Here is a 21,959-nt window from a genome sequence, read left to right on the forward strand (position 1 = left end):
TGCCATACAAAAATGGCATGAAAAGTAAACATATTTCCAGTAGGCTATGTTGATCTCATCAGTTTTCGCCCAATCAGACAAATTCTCAATCCAAATGCTTTTACTGCTCTTACAGATCGGATCTCGGAGAAAAATAGATATAAATCAGAAATATCCAGAAAAGACGATTATCGGTTCAGTGAGTTTGTGAAGCACTCGGAATGATTCAATATGATTCGTGAGTTATTCGGGCCACTTTTATGAACAATTTCAATTTCTTCATTGACCAAACCAACAACAACAACAACAACAACAACAACAACAACAACAACAAAACACAACAACAAAAAAACAGTTCATTCACAAACTGGACATGGTCTAATAATGCGTATAGCGCTGGTATTTCCATTCCCATGCCGAGTTTAACAAAGTATTCGTGAACATTTTAATTATAAATGACTGCGTTGATATTACATGAAATATTTAAGAATCGATGTGGTTTACTGCAGAAATACTATAATCTAGTAGGCGAGTTTACCAGGCATACTACGGTGAAATCGTTGCTCATTAATATTAATTACGCAACGTGACGTTCATAAAACGGGTTTAACTGATTGGCTGAAAAGCATCACGCTGGCTGTAGTTTGGTGAATATTAATTAGTTGACGCTGCTGGCCTCTGAAGGTTTCCACGCTGTTCTAATTAATATTCATGAGCTAAGCTTTAGCCGTAGTGGGGTTCGTAATTTTGTCCGTGCCTAGCCGGGGGTCTCTGCGTTTGCAGTTATGGCGGAGCCTTCATCGCAGAGAGATGAAGATGAGTGGCAAGATTTCAACGCGTTCAAGGGCGGAACACAACGGAATAACTCTCTTCTGGAGCGCGTTCACGTGAGCACTGACGAGATGTCGCTGTTGCTGGATGGCGTTTCAGACAGCGAGAGCGCGCTTGAGAACGAGAGCATCAAACACTTCGACGAGAAGTTACAGTTATGCTTCCAAAATGCAGACCCTAAACCGGACGCTATCTATCCAGTGACGCCAATAAATGAGGATACGACCCTGAAGTGTGATGAGTAAGTCAATAAAAGCATGCATTAGAGTAAAAATCTGCCACACTGCATTAATGTACATCATCACGGTTGCTATTTTCATCAATGGACCATTGAACGAATGGTGTCAGACAGTAACAACGCGGATCTAATGAATGCATGACATGATGATGCTGTCTTAAACTGCATTAAGCTTTAATTTGTGTTCTTGTGGCATTTCCACTGCACTGTTTACAGAGGGTAACTTAGAGTTTGATTATTATGTTAACGGAGTAGGAATGGTCATCATGTAGCATTCCTGTGCATCAGCACAGGTCACGTGACTGGATGTTGTTGTTTACTGTCTCTTGTAAACAGGCATGATTGTTCAGAGACAATCTAACTAAATTGTAAACAGTTGTATAGTAATGGTCTAATTATATAGTTGCACCCCCCCCCCCCCCCCAAAAAAAATTATTTGGACTTAAGATAGAAATAACAAAGTGTCACTTATTTCAGAGAGACTGTTTCAGTTTTGATTAAAGCATAACAGAATAAAAACTGAAATTATGCATCAAACGACACTGTATTTTATTTTAAAACTACAGTGGATGGGGAAATTTAGTCAGTAAAAAGCTGTGTTTGCATTTGGCTCACAAACTAGGCTATGTTTAATGCGCTTTTAAAGCTGTGTGAAGATTCTTTTAAAAAGGTTTGGTAATTATCTGGACTAGAGTTGGTTAGAATTCATCATTTATTTGCAGGTGCTGCTTGGTTTGTTATTATATTAATGTGACATGCATGGACATGGAAGTAAAAATGTAATGTAAATCAATTTTTATTTAGAATCTGGTTAAATAAATATTCATGTGTGGATGCATGTACATGTTTGGGGTCAGCAAAAGAAATTTATACTTTCATTCATCAAGGACACAATAAATTGGTCAAAAGTTACGGTGGCCGAGAGAGCTCAACGCGCTGCAAATGAATAAAACACATGCAAACAGAAAAAAACGCATGCAAACCCTATGATGCAAACAGAAAAAAACACATGCAAATAGAAAAAAAACACCAGCGAATAAGAAAACATCTTCATCAGTTTTACAACTCACGTGCGTCCCAATACTCACAACACAACGCGCTGCAATTACAGAAACGCGCTGCAAAAGTTCACAACAAAACCAAATATAGAAACGCGCTGCAAATAGAACAGAACACAACGGAAATGTTTCCGGGGAACCCAATAAGTGACGGACGGACGGCTCGCAAGCTTTACCAGAGAGACGCGGGCTCTGGCTTTACCTATGCCCTAACGTTACTCTCTTAAAAGGGCAGAGCCCTTGAATTGGGCACTTTGGAGTGAGCGGGGCACTTGTGTGCCATTATGTTGATGAAGGGAGCAACGAAAGACAACGTAATTTCCTCATTATTTTCACTTGGGATGTTCCCATGACAACGCAGCGCGTGTCCATCAGCTGAGCTGTTCTTACCAGAAATATAGTATTAATGCTGTTAACATAACTGTTGCAAATAAATATACATTTTATACAACAAAGTTTTTAAAATATGTGTTATATCTTTGTGTGAGTGTCTCAACTTTAAAACTTGCCGTCTCATATTTGGACCTATAGCTACATTCTAACATTTCTCATGAAACTTATGAAAATTTTCAAAATGTGTTCAATGTAACTGATGTATAGATTAATGTCTTTTCCTCGTTCTTTTTCTCTATCTTTTTTATTTATTTATTTATTTTAGTCTTCAGCTCATTGTTCTTTTTAGTATTCTTATGACATTGAACATATCGCAAATACATTTTGTATATTGTATAACATTACAAAGTTGTATGTCATAAACGTGTCATCTTTGTATGTTTTGCAAAAAAATAATAAAAATAAATAAATAAAAGTAGACAGCTGTAAGCATGTCCTAGCCGTCCGTCCGTCACTTATTGGGTTCCCCGGAAACATTTCCGTTGTGTTCTGTTCTATTTGCAGCGCGTTTCTGTATTTGGTTTTGTTGTGAACTTTTGCAGCGCGTTTCCGTATTTGGTTGTGTTGTGAGTATTGGGACGCACGTGAGTTGTAAAACTGATGAAGATGTTTTCTTATTCGCTGGTGTTTTTTTTTCTATTTGCATGTGTTTTTTTCTGTTTGCATGCGTTTTTTTCTGTTTGCATGTGTTTTATTCATTTGCAGCGCGTTGAGCTCTCTCGGCCACCGTAAAAAGTAACAGTAAAAACATTTATAATGTTACAAAAGATAAATGCTGTTTATTGAACTTTCTATTCATTCAACAGAAATATGAAGACAACTAGACCTTAGTCAGGTTAGACGCCATATTGAATTAAATGCAGATGGACCCTCCTGGTCATGAAAATGACATCACGCAGACAGTTTGCCGAATGCACTGTGCTCTCCCCTCACAGCCTCACTTTCATTACTGTCAAACATTAAAAATGACGCTACAATCCCTGACTCGGGTCTATCAGCTCTTTGGCCCTGTGTACTCCTGGTATTAAGATGCATTCTGGTTGATCAGATCACAAGAGGACGACGCTAAATACAGGTGTAAACGGGGTCTAAAACGTCCAGAGCCACTTCCAGAGGTAGAAAACACATTCGTAGTGTAAACGCTCATGTGATCGAATATGTTCGGACAGCCACAAAAGACGCCTGTTCTGCGCCTACTGACCTAACGCATAAACACTACGGGAAGCGTGCTAGCCTGACAGGACTTAAACTTCGTCTGCATTGTAGGATCTGAGGGCAGATCGGACGGAGATGATCTAGGGATCTAGCCATCCAGTCTAAGCGAACTAAAGAACTCCACAGCTTTAAACATCAAACCTTGTAAAGAGATAACCCCAACTAGAGAAACACCCAGCTAAGTACTTAATGGCCATGCAAGCTTCAAAGAGATGAGCCTAGCTGAAGGAAGAACGTTGCCAACGTTAGATAGTTTGTAAAAGACAGATTGGTTCGGAGATGGCACAGCTTGAGCCCCACAGAGTTAGCACCAGAGGTCGTCCCCTGGAAGAAGTCAGGACAGAAGTGGTTGAAAGTGGACAGAAGAGGCGGATTAAAACACCAGGTGTAAACAGGAATGTCTCCCTCGTCTACTTTTGATCCGATCGAACAGTACACATCTTAATTCTAGGCCCTAAACAGGGCTTTTGTGGGAGGGAAGGTCTCTTTTGGTCATATACTCGTTTTTTTTCTCTCCATGAAGGATCTGGAATGCTCTGACGGACAACTATAGCAACGTCATGCCGGTGGACTGGAGCCAGTCTAGAGTCCGATCGCTTCACCTCTCGACGCTGAGCCTTGAGGACAGGCCGGTGAGTCTAAATCCAGAACCTGTGTCTGTGCTGTTAACTCCCAGTGATGGGATTCAGACGGCGTTAACGCTCGCTCCATGTCGTTCCCTCAGCGGGAGGAGCGTGTGAACCTGGATCTGTCTGATGATGAGGACCTGAGGGAGCAGATGGACATGCACTCCATCATTGTGTCCTGCATCATTGAGGAGCCGCTGCTCACTGCTGAACAGGTGTGGACACGAGACGCACTCATCCCTGCTGTCCAGAAAACACACTCTATGAATTATTTCAGTTCATTTAACCCTCTGGAGTCTGAGCGGTTTTCTGGGCCCTTGAGATGTTCTGACATGCTCTTACATTTGTGCTTTTTTCAGTTGCTTATAAACATATTAATGGCAAAGGTGTAAATTCACTCTATAAAGCACAAACAGGGCTACCATAATATGTGAGCCACGTGTATGTACATGTTTTAATTTTTGAGAGAATAATGTTTATGCGTGGATATTGAAAAAACTAAAAACTAAAATTTCTGAAATAAGGCCACAAAACACATAGTAAATATGTGTCAATAAGACTTTTGACCAATGGATGTCGTCGCCTAGTGTTTTTTCTTCAAAATTATGTGAAAATAGTCTTGCTTTATCGTTCAAATAAAACCATACATTGATTTAAATTGATGTAAAACAGGTTTTGCTTGGAAAGCCAATATGCGAGGGGGCGTGAACGAGGAGTGGTTTTCACCTGAATTACCACCCACTCTGCATAATGACTCTGTATAATGATGAGCCATTCACACAGGTGTGAAACTGGCTGAGCCACAATGCTTGGACAAAAGATATTTAGAAGAAGACTTATATTGACCATTTAAGATTTTGCTTACATCTATCTTGTACATATGTTGTGCTATTTTATTAAAAAGGTTACAATTACAACAATAATTACAATTTCAACAATATTTCAAGTGTACTCTTTCTTTGTAAAAAAAGAGAAAGATTATAGGCCTACATTTTATCTATGTATTCATTACTTTGAATATAGCCAACATTGGAACAGCTAACATCTTAGTTGATGACTTTATTTTTGACAAAAATATTAGGCTATTTTATATATAGAAATTGCTAAACAAAAGCTTATTTGACGAGGCAGTATATTCTACAGTAAAAACTGTACCCAAATCTACTAAACAAAATGTTGTCTTTCATATTTCGCCTGACTGTAAAGTTGTTTTCATGAAATATTAGGGCATATAAATGTTAATTTGCAGTTTACGTTGCTTATACAAATAGCCAACATTTTATTTCAACATATTTCAGTCGATTTTTACTCATCTCAGTATAGCAATACAGTTTGCTAAAACATCATCATTCGTTGACGATAGGCTTATTTACTTTAAATCCAGGAAAGTTGTTAATGAAAAAATTATTAAAATTAAGATACAATTGATACAAAACGAAATTCGTTTTAAAGAAAGGATTTGTACTTTCTGTTTTGAGGTCTCTGTGAAAGTTTGAAAGTCTTTTAGTGTTTTTTTTTTTAGAGCTCGCGTCCATAATGGAGAAAAAACAGAGCGCATGCCGTTCATTCGTCAATAAACAGAAACCCGAGAAGGAAAAACTTACTAGTATTCCTCAGCTCGTATTCCTCGTATTCCTCATTATTCCTCACAGCGCTGCAAGACGGTGTAAGCAAGTAATGTTCTGAATAAACTTGTGTTTTGGTTTTCTCGAGCTGATGGGGGCGTTCACAGGATTGCGCGGATTACCTCAGCCATTTGCGTTTGAATAGCGCACGCTCTCCGTGGGCGGAGTCACATTACATTTGAATTAGCTCTAATTAGGTCGACTGGAATCGCTCTCTTTTAATACAGATTTCACAAGATGAGAATATTTGTTTTTTATATAAATTACTTCATTTAAAAGAAGAGATTTCAAGCTTCATAAAGACATATATCACTTGTATGTGTGAGAAGTATTCACTGAGTTATGGTTCATTTTCGGACGCGTTTCAGAATGGACTACACGGACAGAGAGAAGGCAGAACTCGCTTCGTGTTTATTTTTCTTTATTTGTCGAAAAGCACAACACTATGTTTTTATTGTGAGTATACACAAAAATAATACACATTTAACAGAATCGATTAATGTATGGAACTCCTATGGAAAATCAAAGTCAACAGAGTATTCATGAGTTTCTTTTACACTGATAAAAAAAAAGCGAGCTGGTATCGCCGGCGATACCGTCGACCTCAGGGGGTTAAAGCGGGGATGTCCAAAGTCGGTCCTGAAGGGCCACTGTCCTGCACAGTTTAGCTCCAACTTGCCTAAACATACATGCCTGGAAGTTTCTAGTATGCCTAGTGAGACATTGATTAGCTGGTTCAGGTGTGTTTAATTGAGGTTGGAGATAAACTTTGCAGGACAGTGGCCCTTCAGGAGCAGAACTGGACACCCCTGATTTAAAGTGTCGCACAGCCTTCCTCTATGGAAGCTTGTTTCTGCCACGGAATAAAAAAAAGGTAATTTTGACATTTCTCCTCACAATTCAGACTTTTTCCTCACAATTGCAAGTTTACATCTTGCAGTTCTCACTTAATTTCTTGAAATTCCGAGATTATAGCTCGCAAATGTCGCAATTGTGACCGTTTTCTCAGAATTGTGAGATATAAACTATGGCGAGATAAAAAGTCAAAATTATTTTTGTGGCGGAAGCAAGCTTTCATAGATAACAGAGCAAAATAACCAGAAAAGAAAACAATGGCCAAGCATATACTGACCCCAAGCATGTGTTTGCAGTGTGCTGTATATCTGAAACGAGTGGTTGTGTTTAGGTCATTGAGGAGATCGAGGAGCTGATGCAGGACTCACCAGAGATGGTTTCCGAGCAGAAAGCTTCACACTCAGACCTCTCGTTCATCTCCCAGAAGAGCCACAGGTCTCACAGCTCCCAGATCTACGAGGACAGTGAGTACGTCCCTCTGGAAGACGTGTTTGGGGTTGTTAACATGCACCAATGCTATATTTTCTAAATGTCATAATCATTTGTTATACCATGGTCTGGATGAATACTCGATTCTGATTGGCTGCAGGGTGTCCATTAAAAAGTGATAATGTACACCTAGGAAAGGCGTCCCGTCAATTTGCCTGATGACAGTTCTAAATAATTGCGCTGGCTCAAACTCACTGATCAACTGCTGCGGTCGGGTCGCTGTGGCCACGTTGCTTGGCAACGCCTGTATACGGGAGATATTAAATAGTGCGCTCGACTTAATAAATAAAAACCCTCACGATTTTTACTCTAAAACACATTAAAGTATTATTTATTGTTTAAATATTTCTTTCTTTCGTAAGTGACCATGGTATAAGCGGGTTAGTGCCCTTCGAGGTGTCCATTGTCAGGTATTAATGGACTCCGCTGCGCGTCGGACGGTTCACGCCTCGCCGTCGTCCATTAATACCTGATAATGGACACCTCGTCGGGCATTAACCCTTACTTAACAAACAAGTATTCATTACTTCAATGAGCTCATTGTATCTGCATTAAATTATTACATTGTTTAATACATTTTTATCTAATTGTGATTTTGTATATTTGACCCTGGACCACAAAACCAGTCACATGGGTAAGTTTTTTTAAATTGAGATTTATACATCATCTGAAAGCTGAATAAATGAGTTTTCCATTGATGTATGGTATGTTAGGATAGGACATTATTTGGCCGAGATACAACTATTGAAAATCTGGAATCTGAGGGTGCAAAAAAATCGAACCATTGAGAAAATCTCCTTTAAAGTTGTTCATTTATGTTCGTGATTTTGTTTTTGATTGTGCTGCATTCACTCACAAAAATAAATGTTTTATATATTTACAAAATATCTTCATGAAACATTATCTTTACTTAAAATCCTAATTATTTTTGGCATAAAAGAAAAATGGATAATTTTGACCCATATAAAATATACCTATATGTACAGGGTGGGCCATTTATATGGATACACCGTAATAACATGGGAATGGTTGGTGATATTAAAGTCCTGTTTGTGGCACATTAGTATATGTGAGGGGGCAAACTCCTCAAGATGGGTGGTGACCATGACATATACTAATGTGCCACAAACAGGACTTTAATTGTTGTCTATTGCCACAAATATACCCTTGCGACTCGTGACTGGTTTGTGATCCAGGGTCACAATGTACATTTCTGAAACGCATGTTACCTCTGATAACAGATCTCTCTAAATTGTAATGTGAACTCAAAGCTGCTTTGAAAGGATGTGTATTGTGAAAAGCGCCATACAACTAAACGTGAATTGAATTGTTGAAAGAGTGTGTGTTCTCTGTGCAGGAGTGAAGCTGATGTGTGTCGAGGAGCTGAACGATGAGCTGGAGGACGTGGAGACGGTCATACGTGGATATTCAGAGGAGCTGGTCCAGCATCTGGCCATGAGGGATGAGCTGGAGTTCGAGAAGGAGGTGAAGAACAGCTTCATCTCGGTTCTCATCGACGTCCAGAACCGGCAGAAGCTGCACCGAGAGATGCTGAAGAAGAAGAGGAGGGTGAAGACCGTGTCTGGACCAGAGAGGCTGCCGTCTTCTGTGAGTAGCTGGAGTCTTTAGATTTAGTGGAAGCGTTTGTGTGTGTGTGTGGGGGGGGGGGGGTTTAGGCGTTTCACACACACTTCAGAATCAAAATTGACCCTATTTATTTTCTTAAAGGGATAGTTCACTCAAATATGAAAATCTTTCCCTGATTTACTCATCCTCAAGCCATCCTAGGTGTATATGACTTTCTTCTTTCTTCTTATTTATTAATTGAGTTATATTAATAAATATCCTGGCTCTTCCAAGCTGATATTGATATTGATATTGATTGATACTGATCAAATGGTAAAAGTGCTCCATACGACTTTATGGGGTTAATAAAGGCCTTCTGTACGCGTTTTTGTAAGAAAAATATACATATTTATAACTTTATGAACTATAATCACTGGCTTCCGGTAACAGCCGTACGTGAGTCTGGTTCTGGCAGAAGAGTGACCTCTGACCCGAAGCTTGGAAGAGCCAGGGTATTTATTAATATAACTAAATATACATTAAATCATGCATATTTCTGTTTGCTGACTGCGTTGCATTTTTAAGCCAGTCGCATTCGTTCCGTTAAACAACGCTCACTTTTCACTATGTAACTAACAGCCAGTGGATAAAATCAAGTTTTTGTCTTGTTTAATGAGCCTTTTCACTCAGAAATGCATCACACTAGGGTGGTAAAGTCTGTCATAACTTCAGATTCATGCTGACTTCAAAGGGTTAGATCAAACCCTTAAGACATTAGACACAAATGAAGATATTTCTTATATTTTTGTCCATTCAAGTCCACGCAAGCAACATTATCAAGCTTCAAAAAGTTTATAAAGACATCTGTAATCCATACGAATCGAGCGATTTAATCCAAGTCTTCTGAAGTGAAACGATCGTTTTATATGATGAACAGATTTCATTTAGGCTTTTAGTATAAACTTTGATCAGCGCACCCACACAGAGCACATCAAAAATGATGTACAAGCTCAACTGCGCTTGAGATTTAGTTTCCCACATTTGATGTTCCCATCACAACCCTGCAACACGATATCCAATCACAAGTAGCTACTGGTCTGGAAACACATTTGAGACGTCAATCCCAATCCCTTTCTTCTTCCTCAATTACCTCTTACTGTAGTTGATGTGATTTTATATTCTCGTTCACTCTGTTCTTGCTGTCCCTGTCTCTTCCTCTTCTTTCCTCTGTTCTTGTAGCGCTTCAGCATGGAGGGCATCTCTACTGCCATTCAGAATGGTTTTCGGCACACTTTTAGGAATGGGGGCGGTGAGAAACAGGTGGCTATTCCTCTTGGTTCCTCTTCTCTTCTGAGACTGTCGAATCTGCTCATAAAGTTCAGCTCTAGTATGTTATCAGCTGAAGCCTAGTGAGTTAAATACCCAGACATCTTTTTTTTGAGGGGGGGGGGGCATTATAGACATGCTGTCAATCCTAAGGCTGAAAATATTATGCTTGATTAGTTGCTGATTAGTAGCAAAGTTGTGCTGCATTGGGCCAGAATTGGTGAAAAATGCCATCCAGCGTGAAAATGTAGCTAAGGGAAATATAAATTTATTCGGAACTGGGAATAAATGAAATATTGGTGTTTTTATAGTTTACACTGTTACTCTGGACCCTTTTCACAGTCACTTACGTCATACACTCCTGGGAAAGAAATAAGCCAAGCTCAAAATGGCTAAACACTAAGCTTTTCATTGTCTTAACCACAAAATAATGGTCATGAAATTAGCAAATGCTCTACTTAAAAAGCCATTGCTGTCTCAGAAAAACATCGAAGACAGAGTGAAGTTTTTGGCAGAATATGGGAAGTTGTGTGTGGAGTGATGAATCACAGTGAAACACGAGTTGCAGGGTGTCGCTTCAGAGCAGTGTCTTCGGAAATCTGCTGAGAAATATAGTAATAAATGCATGTCTACCACAGTGAAGAGGTTTGGTTGTGTGTGGAGCCTTTTTATCTGCTGGGATCGGTGAGCTACTTCACTGTATATTAATCCTTCAGAGTACAGGAGAATATTGCAGAATGACTTGCTTCCCTAAAAATGAAAAGAGGAATGATCAGATGTTATTTTTCAACAAGCCAAAGACAACTAAGAAGTGGCTTGAGATCAAATCCATCAGGCTCATGTTTTGGCTGGTCAGAGTCCAGATTTGAACCCTATCTATAGTGAATATTTGGTCTCACATTAAACTCAAACGAACTGGGATAATTTTTTCAACTACTCATGAGCTGTTTGAAGCCATTAACATTGAGTGGGACAACAGACTCTTCTTCCTGTAAAAATCTGTCTGCAAGTTGGGAAAGGCTATTCCGTGCTAAGTTACTTTATCTACAGTATAGTGTGCAATTCTTGCTAATTTCCTGACCAGTGATTTGTGAATAAAATGGTTAAGACCAATAAAAGGCCATTAAATATTTTGCCACTTTAGCAGTGTAGTTGGGTCAACTTCTATAGTGGTGAACGGAAACTACAACAAATATCATTTTTGTATTCCCATTTGATCTGATAACAAAAGAAAAAGTCCTCACTAGAGTTTCTGGGACTTTCCAAAAGCATATATATATCTCGAGAGAGAGCTTGATTACTGTAGTCAGAAGAGAGAAAACTGTCAAATTTGCAGTCACTCCATCACGCGTTGCATAAGATAATATCACACATCAGCTTTTCTGTAATTTAAATTATGAATTAATAATTAAGTTTAATGTAATAAAACAAAATATAGTGTTATAGTGTAATATATATAAACGTACAAGCTAGATTTACAATATTAACTGTAGAAAAGTGCTCTGTGAAAAGGGTCAAAATAAAGCAATTTTTAAAAAAAGATTAAATATGCTATTTGTTTACATGCATGTCATGTGACCATTAACAAGAGAACCATCAACATGCACATGTGTTGTTACATTTTTAAAAATATTAACTTAAAATATCAAAGGGACTTTTTAGGAAATAATTGTAGGTCAAAAGGATTTGGCTGACAAAAAAAGTTTAGTTATTTCCTTGACCCTGTTATTGTACTATTGTAACTTGTCATATGCTTTATCTGAGTTATTTAAGGGTACGTTTACACGACAACGATGAAAAAGTCTTTCCCTTACGTTTTTCGTGTATAGACGACAAAGTTATCAAAATTATCTCCGTTCACACGGATCTGCAAAAACAACTAAAAGCGCTGTGTTCTGCTGCCAGGCCAGTAGGTGGCGATGTCACTTTGTAAAAAACACTACGCGCCTATAGACTGAACACGTAATACACATGCGTCACCGTTTTCACAAATTTGTGCTTTTGTAGTTTACACAGAGACGATAACGGTATCGGTTTTTCAAAAGTTTGCATTTTCACTCCCCAAAACATCGTTGTCGTGTAAATCAACGGCCAAAACATTAAAAGTTTTCAGTTTTTAGTTGAAAATGGTGTCGGGTGTTTAGTTTGCTTTGTTGTATTTAGTGTAAAAGTATCCGTACAAGTAATGTGTTTATAGAGAACTTATAGAGATCCTTATTGATTTTGTGCCACATAAATACTGCCTTAAAAACTGACAAACAATCTGATTACATATTTTAAAAAGTTAAAAGTAGTTTCAACACTGTGCAGAGAGAGTGAACACACACTGTTTTGAGACACATCCCATCATGCAGTGGCATGTTTAACCCCTCTCATCTGTGCTCATCTTTTATCCAGTATGTAACAACGGTAATCCCGTACGAGAGGAAAGACGGGCCGCCATCAGTCCAAGACCTGCAGATTTTTACCAAAAGTGAGGCCAAGTGCTCTGATTTCACATGAATGTCAATAGTACATAAATCTTGACCTATGATTGTTAACGTTGGCTTTTCTGCAGTTTTAGAAGCCATGAGAGATGACAGTGATAAAGTCCCAAGCCTCCTCACAGACTACATCCTCAAAGGTAACAACACTCAACTAATAGACATGCCTAATTTAAGAAGAGTGATGACGTTCCCTCAATGAAACACCAATAGGATTTTTCCATTGCCTTTTGGATTATTGCAGAAAATATAAGCTCTGTGACAAACAAAAGTTCATGATCCTTACACGTGTTTGTTCATCATGATAAACTTCACAAATGAACACTACTTTTCAAGAAGAACTCAAGGAGCTTCATTAGTCCAACACAAGTTTTGCAACAAGCGTAAATAATTGCGTACGATTTTGCCATATCCAGCACACTGTATTCAGAGACTTTATTGACTTTATCAAAATGATAAATGTGAATCAGAAAATTCCACAATGCATTAATGTGTTGTAGCCTAATTATACATCTAATTTCAGCTTCGCAATTACTAGAATCTTCCATGAAAATTTGCAAAAATGTATGTAATAACATCGCAAAACTGAAGATCCACCATGGACGCAACTCTCATTGTGACTGTGTCTACTCAGCCAGTTTTGTATGACATGGCTCTTCAATATTATAAAATAATTTATAAACAAAAATCCCAAGATAACATATTCTCTCAACGTTCTGAACAAACGTTCTTCCAGTAACATTGAGAGAACGTTTGTTTAAAGTTATCTGGTCTTTAATAATGTTCACAAAAACATTTATGCATCATTCATGAAATGTTTTTTTCTTTCTTAAAGTTAAATGTTTGTCTAACATTTTTTTAAATGTTACTAAATGTTTCAGAATGTTTTTAGAAAACTCTTTCCCCGCCATTGATGACATTTTCCGTCTTCATGTTCCTTTAATGTTCGAATAACCAAGAAAAAACAAAACATTTTTAAAACATTTAAAAAAGTGAATGTTTCAGAAATTAGGTTTTCATAACTTAATGGTAATGTGAATGCCAAACGTTCTCAGGACATATTTTTGTTAGCAGGGATTTCTTTGGATGTTTAAATCAGTGTCATTATTTTGTCACATCCGGTCCTGCTTTCTTTCTTTCTTTCTTTCTTTCTTTCTTTCTTTCTTTCTTTCTTTCTTTCTTTCTTTCTTTCTTTCTTTCTTTCTTTCTTTCTTTCTTTCTTTCTTTCTTTCTTTCTTTCTTTCCCCTGCAAAGTTTTTAATGCACCTTTAGATTCAGATTCAAAGATTTTACAGATTGCAATTCTGCGTCCTCCTGTTATGAATAATGCACAACCCTGGCAATTAAAAGTGATTGTGTTCCACTGCAAAGTATTAACAATGGAAGTAATGGAGCTGATCATCACATATTGTAGAATTATTATTGCAAACTCTCAGTTCCAGTATCATCTTCTGCTCGTCCTCCTTCATGATCTCTCTGTTCTTGCAGGATTTGTTCTAGTGCTGGTCTGTGAGGTTTGTCAGAGGTTTAGTTAATAGATAATGAGCATTTAGATCATAGTGCGCCTGTGTTTGTCTCCTGCCGTTACCGTAGCAACAGATCGCATTGCACTCTAGCCTCCCTGTAAACCTACCCGGCAACGGTCAGCGCTGCTCAGTTACATGCAGTCGGTCCCCTGTGTGCGCCTCACTTTATTCCTCCTGTAGTGGCCTGGTACATGTCTAAGGATAGTGTCATCCAAAACTGACAGTTCTGTCATTATTTACTCACTCACCATTATTGACTGGTTTCAGATCTGAATGACTTCATCATTAAAACACACACAACCAATCGAAAGATTGGAATAATTCATATTTATTAATGGGTTTGAAAGAAGTCTCACCAAGGCCGCATCAAAAATACAGCAAAACAGGAATATTGTGAAATCTTATTACAATTTTTCAGCATCATTACTCCAGTCTTCAGTGTCACATGATCCTTCAGAAATCACTCTAATATGAAGATCTGATGCTCAAGAAACATTTTTGATTATTATCAGTGTTGAAAACAGTTGTGCTGCTTCATATTTATGTGGAAACCGTGATACACTACTATTCAAAAGTTTGCAGTAAGATAACAAAATTTAAATAAATTATTTTTTATTCAGCTAGGATGCATTAAATTGATCAAAATAACAGTAAAGACATTTATAATGTTACAAAAGATTTAAATTGCAAATAAATGCTGTTGTTTTGAACCTTAAAAAAGTGTTTCCAGGGTGAAAACTGCACAACTGTTTTCAACATCGATAAGACCCATTATTCACAACTGAGCACAAATAATAATTTATAATAGTTGAGTGTCAAATCATCATATTAGAATGACGTCTGAAGGATCATGTGACACTGAAGACTGCATTCAAACTGGAGGAATCGGGAATCAGTGGAAAAAATAATTAGTTTCTAGCCCTTACGGTTCAAAAGTTATTAGCGTAAACATGAGTGCAACTTTGGACAGTTGGTGGCGCTAGAGGGGTTGAGTTAGAGACTTAATTTTTTGCTGCGGTTAAAGTTCAGACTGTCCACTATCTGTGTGCCAAATGTAGCGGGTCTATAGGCGGCCATAGACTCATAATAATAAGAAGAGAGCCAACGGTTACAATAGGAGCCTGAATATATTCAAATTCAACAGTAAAAGACATTGTAAGGATTCATACGTGTTCTTCAATTATAGTGTTTTTGATTATTTTTGGATCCTGACTGGTCACTATAAACTATTGGTGTATGGAAAAAAGCAGCATTTAGATTCTTCACAAATTCTCCTTAGGTTTCTCCCTTTACTGTTACTTATCAAGCAAGCAAGCATTGATCTGTTCATGATGATTTCTGTTATTATACATCAGAACTTGAGCATGATTTCTCGTTCACAGTGCTCTGTCCCACCTAGCGAGAGGAAAGCCACCTCAGTCTTCTCATGCGTATTGAAGAAGCATCTTCGGGGATTCCCTCAGATTTGACCTTCTCACTGTCAGTTGATCGACGCACGATGTGTTTGACTTCAGTTCTTCTGTACTGATGTGTCGGACTGTATTTTGCATGTTTTACCTCACAGTTTGCAGTATTCTGTGTGTGTGTGTGTTTGCAGGTTTGCTGTGTGTGTATTTAGAGATTGGAGGACAAATGCAGATCTGGATTTTAGGGCTTGTCTCAATGTAAATGCCAGTATCCACCTTATTTTGAAACTGATTCATTAGCCGCTATAGGGACATAACTAAGAATAACGAAGTGCAGTGAATGGTCAAATGTGCGCTTCAAACCAACTTTGCGCTATTTACCATAGGACGTTCAAATAACATGAAAACAAATACCAGTTTGCGACACCAAGCTGCATAACGGACTGTTTTTGTTCGGAAGCCTCGCACATTCACGTTACTAATCTTACGTTTAAAATAAGGTGGATTGTCCTGATGAACTAATGCTGCGTGATTACTGTCCGAGAGAGAGCTGTGGGTTTTACAGATATCACCAAACATCAGTTTATCAAAGTATTGAATGATCTAAATCAGCGGATCTCAAATGATGGGTCAACACTACATGGCAATAATCATAAAAATCATAATGTATTCATAATCATAATGTATTCCTAATATATTAATTATCTAGCACATTTTTATCATTTGATGATTATCAAAGGAGTCAAATATTACGATACAAGCGATTCAGTCAAATGTGATTTATGCAATATGTCAAACCCGTAGAAGAATAAAAATAAATCTGCGGCAACTATTTAAAAGTATCCCAATCCCACGGGAAAACTGCAGACTTGGTCAACCGTGGGATAGACTGATGTTGCCAGTTTTGCAAATGTCATATTAATAATTTGGCATATTGTGTGGGCTGTGCATTTCATGATAATATTGTATTTACTTGGGCACGATAAACGATTGTGGCACTGTATGTTTGTCCTGTCCTGAAACGAGCCCAGCCGAGAGCCACTGATCTACAACACTACTCTCAGATGTGTGCACTTACCGTTCTTTCACGTGTTAACATGCCTTACGTCACTAAACATCAGTTCACTGTAAACCGAGCTTTACTGCTGAGAATCTGTGTGTTTGAACCTATGCAGGCGCTGACCAGCCATCCGGTGCGTGACAGTATTTGACACACATTACGCCTTATTAAACAAATCTACATGCTGAGATCGCGCTCTGTGCCGGTGTGTGAGTGCGAGATCTGCTCGTGTGCCTGTTGAACTGGTGCTTTATGAGACTTACTTATTAGCTGGACTGCAATCGACGGTCAATGATTCAGATCAGAGGTTTAGTTCGTTAAATTAATATGACCGGATACTAATTTTGTGTCTGACAGTTTTGTATAATATGTATAAACTATATGGCGAGTTATGTTTCTTACTTTTATTTATACTTTTCAAAGCAAAAAATAAAATATATATTTAAAAAACAACAAGTCTTCATCTATTTCTCATTCTTTTCTGCTTTAAAGACAAATGAATATTTGCTAAATCCTGAAGATAATACCATAATATTCATTAGCCTGACAAATTATTGCAACAAGTTTATCTTGAAACTGGAGACTGGGGCTAGTTGTCACACTTTTATGCTAGTGAATATTTCTCATGGTAGGTTTATTGAGCCAGTATATAGTTAGTCTATAGTCTTAACTAGAGAGAATATTGAACATTTTTTCCAGCATTATTGCCAGGAAGAAATATTTATGAAGCTAGAATACAATTCAGAGGCTCTGTTGTTTCTTTTGATTAATTGCATGTTCAGATATTCATACAACAAAATAATCTGGGGGCCATGAAAGTCTGCTCAAAAACGTTGGGGTCTGGCACAAAAAAAATAAAATAAAAACACTGGTGAGGAAAGCGTTGATCCATGTCTTTGCTGCTGACATTCGATGGTCCAATTCAACCTTACAAATAAGCAAAAATGACTTTAAATGAGCCACATTTGAGTTAATTTTTCCTTTTTATTGCTAAAGTAGAGGCTTGTTTAGCGGAGTCTGCATTTCCCTCAGTCTGAGGCTTATTCATTTCACTTTTGGTGTGAAAGGGCCTTTACATTTGCCAAAAAATAGAACTTTTATTATTATTATTAAAAAACAAACAAGAAAGCCCAGCCCAGAAAAAGTACCGTAACGCACTGTACTTTCGGTGAAAAGTAACTAAGTAACACAATTAGTTACTTCTTTAGGGTAGAATGTAATGTTAATGCATGTCACTCTCCCCAACACTGGTTATAATAACAGCTGCATGTGCTTCTAGTTAACACCCGTCATGTTTTTCACATTAGTCCACGCTTGCCAAGCGTCTGTGAGTGTGGAGAACGGACAGATGACACTCCACCCAGTGAGGTTATAGTGCTGATGTAATGCAATATCACAAACAAATGTAAATAATGTTTATAAAAAAATGCTTGGATAGACACTAATTTATGATGCTAATAAAAATGCATTGGTTGCAAATCACAGGACAGAGTAAACAATAATAAATACAAAGATTTCATATTACTATTGATGATTTACAGCTGCAACAAGAAGCCACAGAAACATTGATCAGTAAATAATGCAGTGCAATACAAGATACTTCTATTATAATTATAATAATAACTAACAATAATAATGTGAAATAACTTGCAGTGCAGTATTGCAGTAATGCAGTGCCAGAAAAAAGGCTTGTTGATCTGTTCAACATGCTGTTAAATGAAAGTCATCTGTTCCTCATGCTGTTGCGCAGCTCGTGACGGCCAGCCAGACTTCAGTAGAGCAGATCAGGAGCTTCTACACACAGTTTAACGGGAGCAATATGGATTTCAAAGCCATCAAGCTTCTTTTTTGTGTCGTTTGTCTGGTGCGGTCCAGCCCGGAGGAGAGCTCTACAAAGAGAAAGAATGAGAAAAAAGGTAACCAGAACAATTCTACACAGCATAAACCATTTCTGTTTGTTCTTTTTGTGTTTTTATGCAATAGTTTGCATTAGGTAGTAATTAAAACATTTTACAAAATCAGTTAAAAGTTGTTAAGTCAGTCTAAATGTTTTGAAAACATATTGCATATCTTGAATTTGTTTGTTTGTTTATTTTGTGTAAATTCTGTCCTTGTGCTGGTAAAAAAAAAAAAAAAAGAGTCGAACAGTGCTGCTATTGAGGAGCTGAAGAAACGCATCGATCAGATTGTGCAGGATCTGAATCTGTTGAAGGAACATCAAGCCTTACAAACAGGTACTGAATAAAGTATAATTAAAATAAAGAGATTGAAATATTCCATTTGTATAGCGCCTCTCTCAATACATCCTGTTTCAAAGCAGCTTTAGAGAAAATACTTCTTTCAAAGTTACAATTTAGGAAGAATTCTGTTATCAGCCAGCGGTAAGTACTGGTCAAAAGTTACGCTTACTCATTTTTTAATATTATTATTGTATATTTTATAAATACTAATAATGCGATCAAAACTATGAAAGTCCATGTTTTGTTTTGTTTTTTTATCTTGGGCCTCAAACTCAAAATTACTAGTGAACGCACTAGTGAAATATCATATAATTAAATATTTATGGTATGTTGTAAAAATGTTGATTTTAAAATGTCTTTTACTTTTCAGTCGGTCACGTTTGACGTCACGTCGACATACCGACGAATTGGGATCTCGCCTATGAGACCAATCACCTTCGAGTGTAAGCTAAACGAGCCTAAGCACAACAAAAAATGAATAAAGTAAAAGAAGAGAAAATGGGCCTATAAAATAAACCTAGTATTGTTCTACTTAATTTTGATACATTCTACCATATCAAATAAGGTTATGACACCAACAGCTACTAGATTAACTCATTTAAACAGTAAGTAATAAAATGGGAACAATCAATCAAAATACGAGCAATAGCACAAATAAATACAACAGAACAAACATATAAATTAAATAAACTGTGATTTTCAGGTTTTTCATGTAGGTTTAAACAGGAGATTTTCAGGTAGAGAAATTCTAATGTAATGTATATAACCAGATCAACCTTTATTAAAGTTAATCAGTGTAGAGCAGTTAAAGATGCATAAATAATGTTTTGAAATGTTGAATATATAAAACGTAAAATATCGTTATTTGAAATTTTTTAAAAAATGAAAAGATACTTTAAATGTAAAATTAAACCCGCCAGTAGGTGGCACCAAGTCACTTTTAATGAGTGAGTCATTGAGATTCAACTGATTCATTCAAACGGCTGATTCATTCGGGAAGGAAGCATTTTACTGTCTTAATGAGTGAGTCATGATTCAGCTGATTCATTCAAAAAGCTGATTCATTCAGTAAAGATAATCTGTCATGTAGACTAGCGTGTTGCTCAGAGACGTTAAACAGTGCTGTGGACTTTGTTCGAAAATATTTTCGTTGGCGGAATAGACTGAAACAGGCGATTTGATGTCTAAAATGTAAGTCACTTAATATTAACTTGTTTATTAAACTGTACATTGTATAAAATCAATGTCACATTTGTAATCATGCTGATATTTGGAGAAAGACAGCGCTCTTTGTGTAATATTGGTTAACTATATTAAATTATATAAATATTTAAGACATACAGGGGCATTTTTGCCCCTTATCTTGAATCTGGTGGCATTATAAATGCATTTTAATAGACTAAGTCATGTCGTAAAAGCATACACTCTAAATGTGCATGCGCGCTAGTCTAATCTACTAGACTACATCACTTAGTGTACACGTGCTCTCAATGTGTGTGTTTTTGTTTGTTTTTTGTAAAGTGAGGGACATGCTCGATAAAGTCAGATCGTTAAATCAAAAATTACGATACTATATACGATATATATCGCACACACCCCTACAGCACTGGCCCGATCAGGCAAGTCACAGTTCCGTCAACTGTCCCGAGCATCGTTCAGACTGGCCCCGGGCCATCGGGCAGTCCTTACTGTCCAAACCTTCAGCCTGTGGTCGGACCCTGTGTTTCTACGGACAGGAGTTCCCCTAGAACAAGTGTCCAGGCATGCTGTGGTCTCCACGGATGCCTCTACCACCGTCTGGGGGGCCACGTACAATGGGCATGCAACTGCTGGTATTTGGATGGGCCCCCAGCTGCATTGGCACATCAACTGCCTCCAATTGGTAGCAGTACGTCTTGCGCTGGGCCGCCTCAAATCACCGCTACGAGGCAAGTACGTACTGATCCATACAGAAATCACTGCGACCGCTGCGTGCATCAACCGTTAAGGTCTGCGCTCCAGTCGCATGTTGCAACTCGCCGTCATCTCGTCCTATGGAGTCAGAAGCATCTGAGGTTGCTTCGTCCCATTTACATTCCAGGCCTGCTGAATCGTGCAGCTTAAGAGCTCTCACAACAGCCTGTGCTTCCAGAGGAGTGGCAACTCCATCCCCAGGCGGTCCAGCTGATATGGAGACGCTTCGGGACCGCACAGGTAGACCTGTTTGCCACCCCGGATACGTCACATTGCCAGTTGTTTTACTCCCTGACCGAGGGGACCCTCGGCATGGATGCACTGGCACACAGCTGCCCCCAGGGCCTAAGCAAGTATGGGTTTCCCCTAGTGAGCCTTCTCACACAGACACTGTGCAAAGTCAGGGAGGACCAGACGTCCCCTATACGAGGCGTCTCTATATGTTGGAGTGGAACCTGTTCGCTGAATGGTGCTCTTCTCACCGGGAAGACCCCCGGAGATGCCGATCAGAGCTTTGCTTTCCATCCTGCAAGATTAGCTGGAGCATAGGCTTTCTCCCTCCACCCTAAAAGTGTATGTTGCCGCACATCACAATGCAATAGACAGTAAGAACGTGGGTAACACAACCTGATCATTAGGTTTCTGAGTGGTGCGAGAAGGTTAAATCCTATCGCCTTCACCCCTCATCAACAGGGTCAGGGACCTGCAAGCATTTTCGGTCGACGAATCGTGCCTGGATATGTGCCCAAGTTTCCCACCACTCCCTTTCGGGACCAGGTCCCATTCTCTCTTGTGCTCACCTCAAGTAGCCAGTAACACCAGAAACCCTGCTCAGTGTTGGCTTGCTGCGCCATTCCCCTCCTGTGGACCAGATGCTGGCGCTGTTCTGCTCCAGTAGACTTCCCCAGTTGGTGAACCCTGTTGAGTTCCTCCACCACCCTCGGCAGTCAGATGTGGCGGAGAATCTGACGCCAGGCCTAACACTCATAAGCACACCCAGTGGTTGACCCCTGTACTAGGCTAGGTGCCCATATGTGGTAATCCCTACGGTGATCCCATATGTGTATTCTTCCATGGTACGGCTTTTCTG

The 21,959-nt window shown here is 38.5% G+C and overlaps 1 protein-coding gene across 7 annotated transcripts; it reads left to right on the forward strand.

The window, feature by feature from the left end:
* The first annotated feature begins 704 nt into the window (after nt 1-704).
* fez2a (fasciculation and elongation protein zeta 2a) lies at nt 705-18,910 on the forward strand. Of its 7 annotated transcripts, XM_081389197.1 has the most exons (10): nt 705-1,051; nt 4,238-4,346; nt 4,439-4,555; nt 7,152-7,284; nt 8,667-8,917; nt 10,115-10,195; nt 12,599-12,674; nt 12,759-12,824; nt 18,427-18,592; nt 18,815-18,910. In XM_081389197.1, exons 1-9 carry the CDS (start codon nt 765-767, stop codon nt 18,483-18,485), a joined length of 1,179 nt encoding a protein of 392 aa, XP_081245323.1. In that variant the 5' UTR covers nt 705-764; the 3' UTR covers nt 18,486-18,592; nt 18,815-18,910. The 7 variants fall into 7 exon arrangements, with proteins under 7 accessions (XP_081245323.1, XP_081245327.1, XP_081245329.1 ...); XM_081389201.1 differs by lacking the exon at nt 18,815-18,910 and having other exon boundaries at nt 709-1,051; nt 10,115-10,284; nt 18,427-18,569; XM_081389199.1 differs by lacking the exon at nt 10,115-10,195 and having other exon boundaries at nt 733-1,051.
* Nucleotides 18,911-21,959: the final 3,049 nt, after the last annotated feature.

The sequence above is a fragment of the Scardinius erythrophthalmus genome (assembly GCF_964197995.2).
Source record: "Scardinius erythrophthalmus genome assembly, chromosome: 16".
Taxonomy (NCBI): domain Eukaryota; kingdom Metazoa; phylum Chordata; class Actinopteri; order Cypriniformes; family Leuciscidae; genus Scardinius; species Scardinius erythrophthalmus.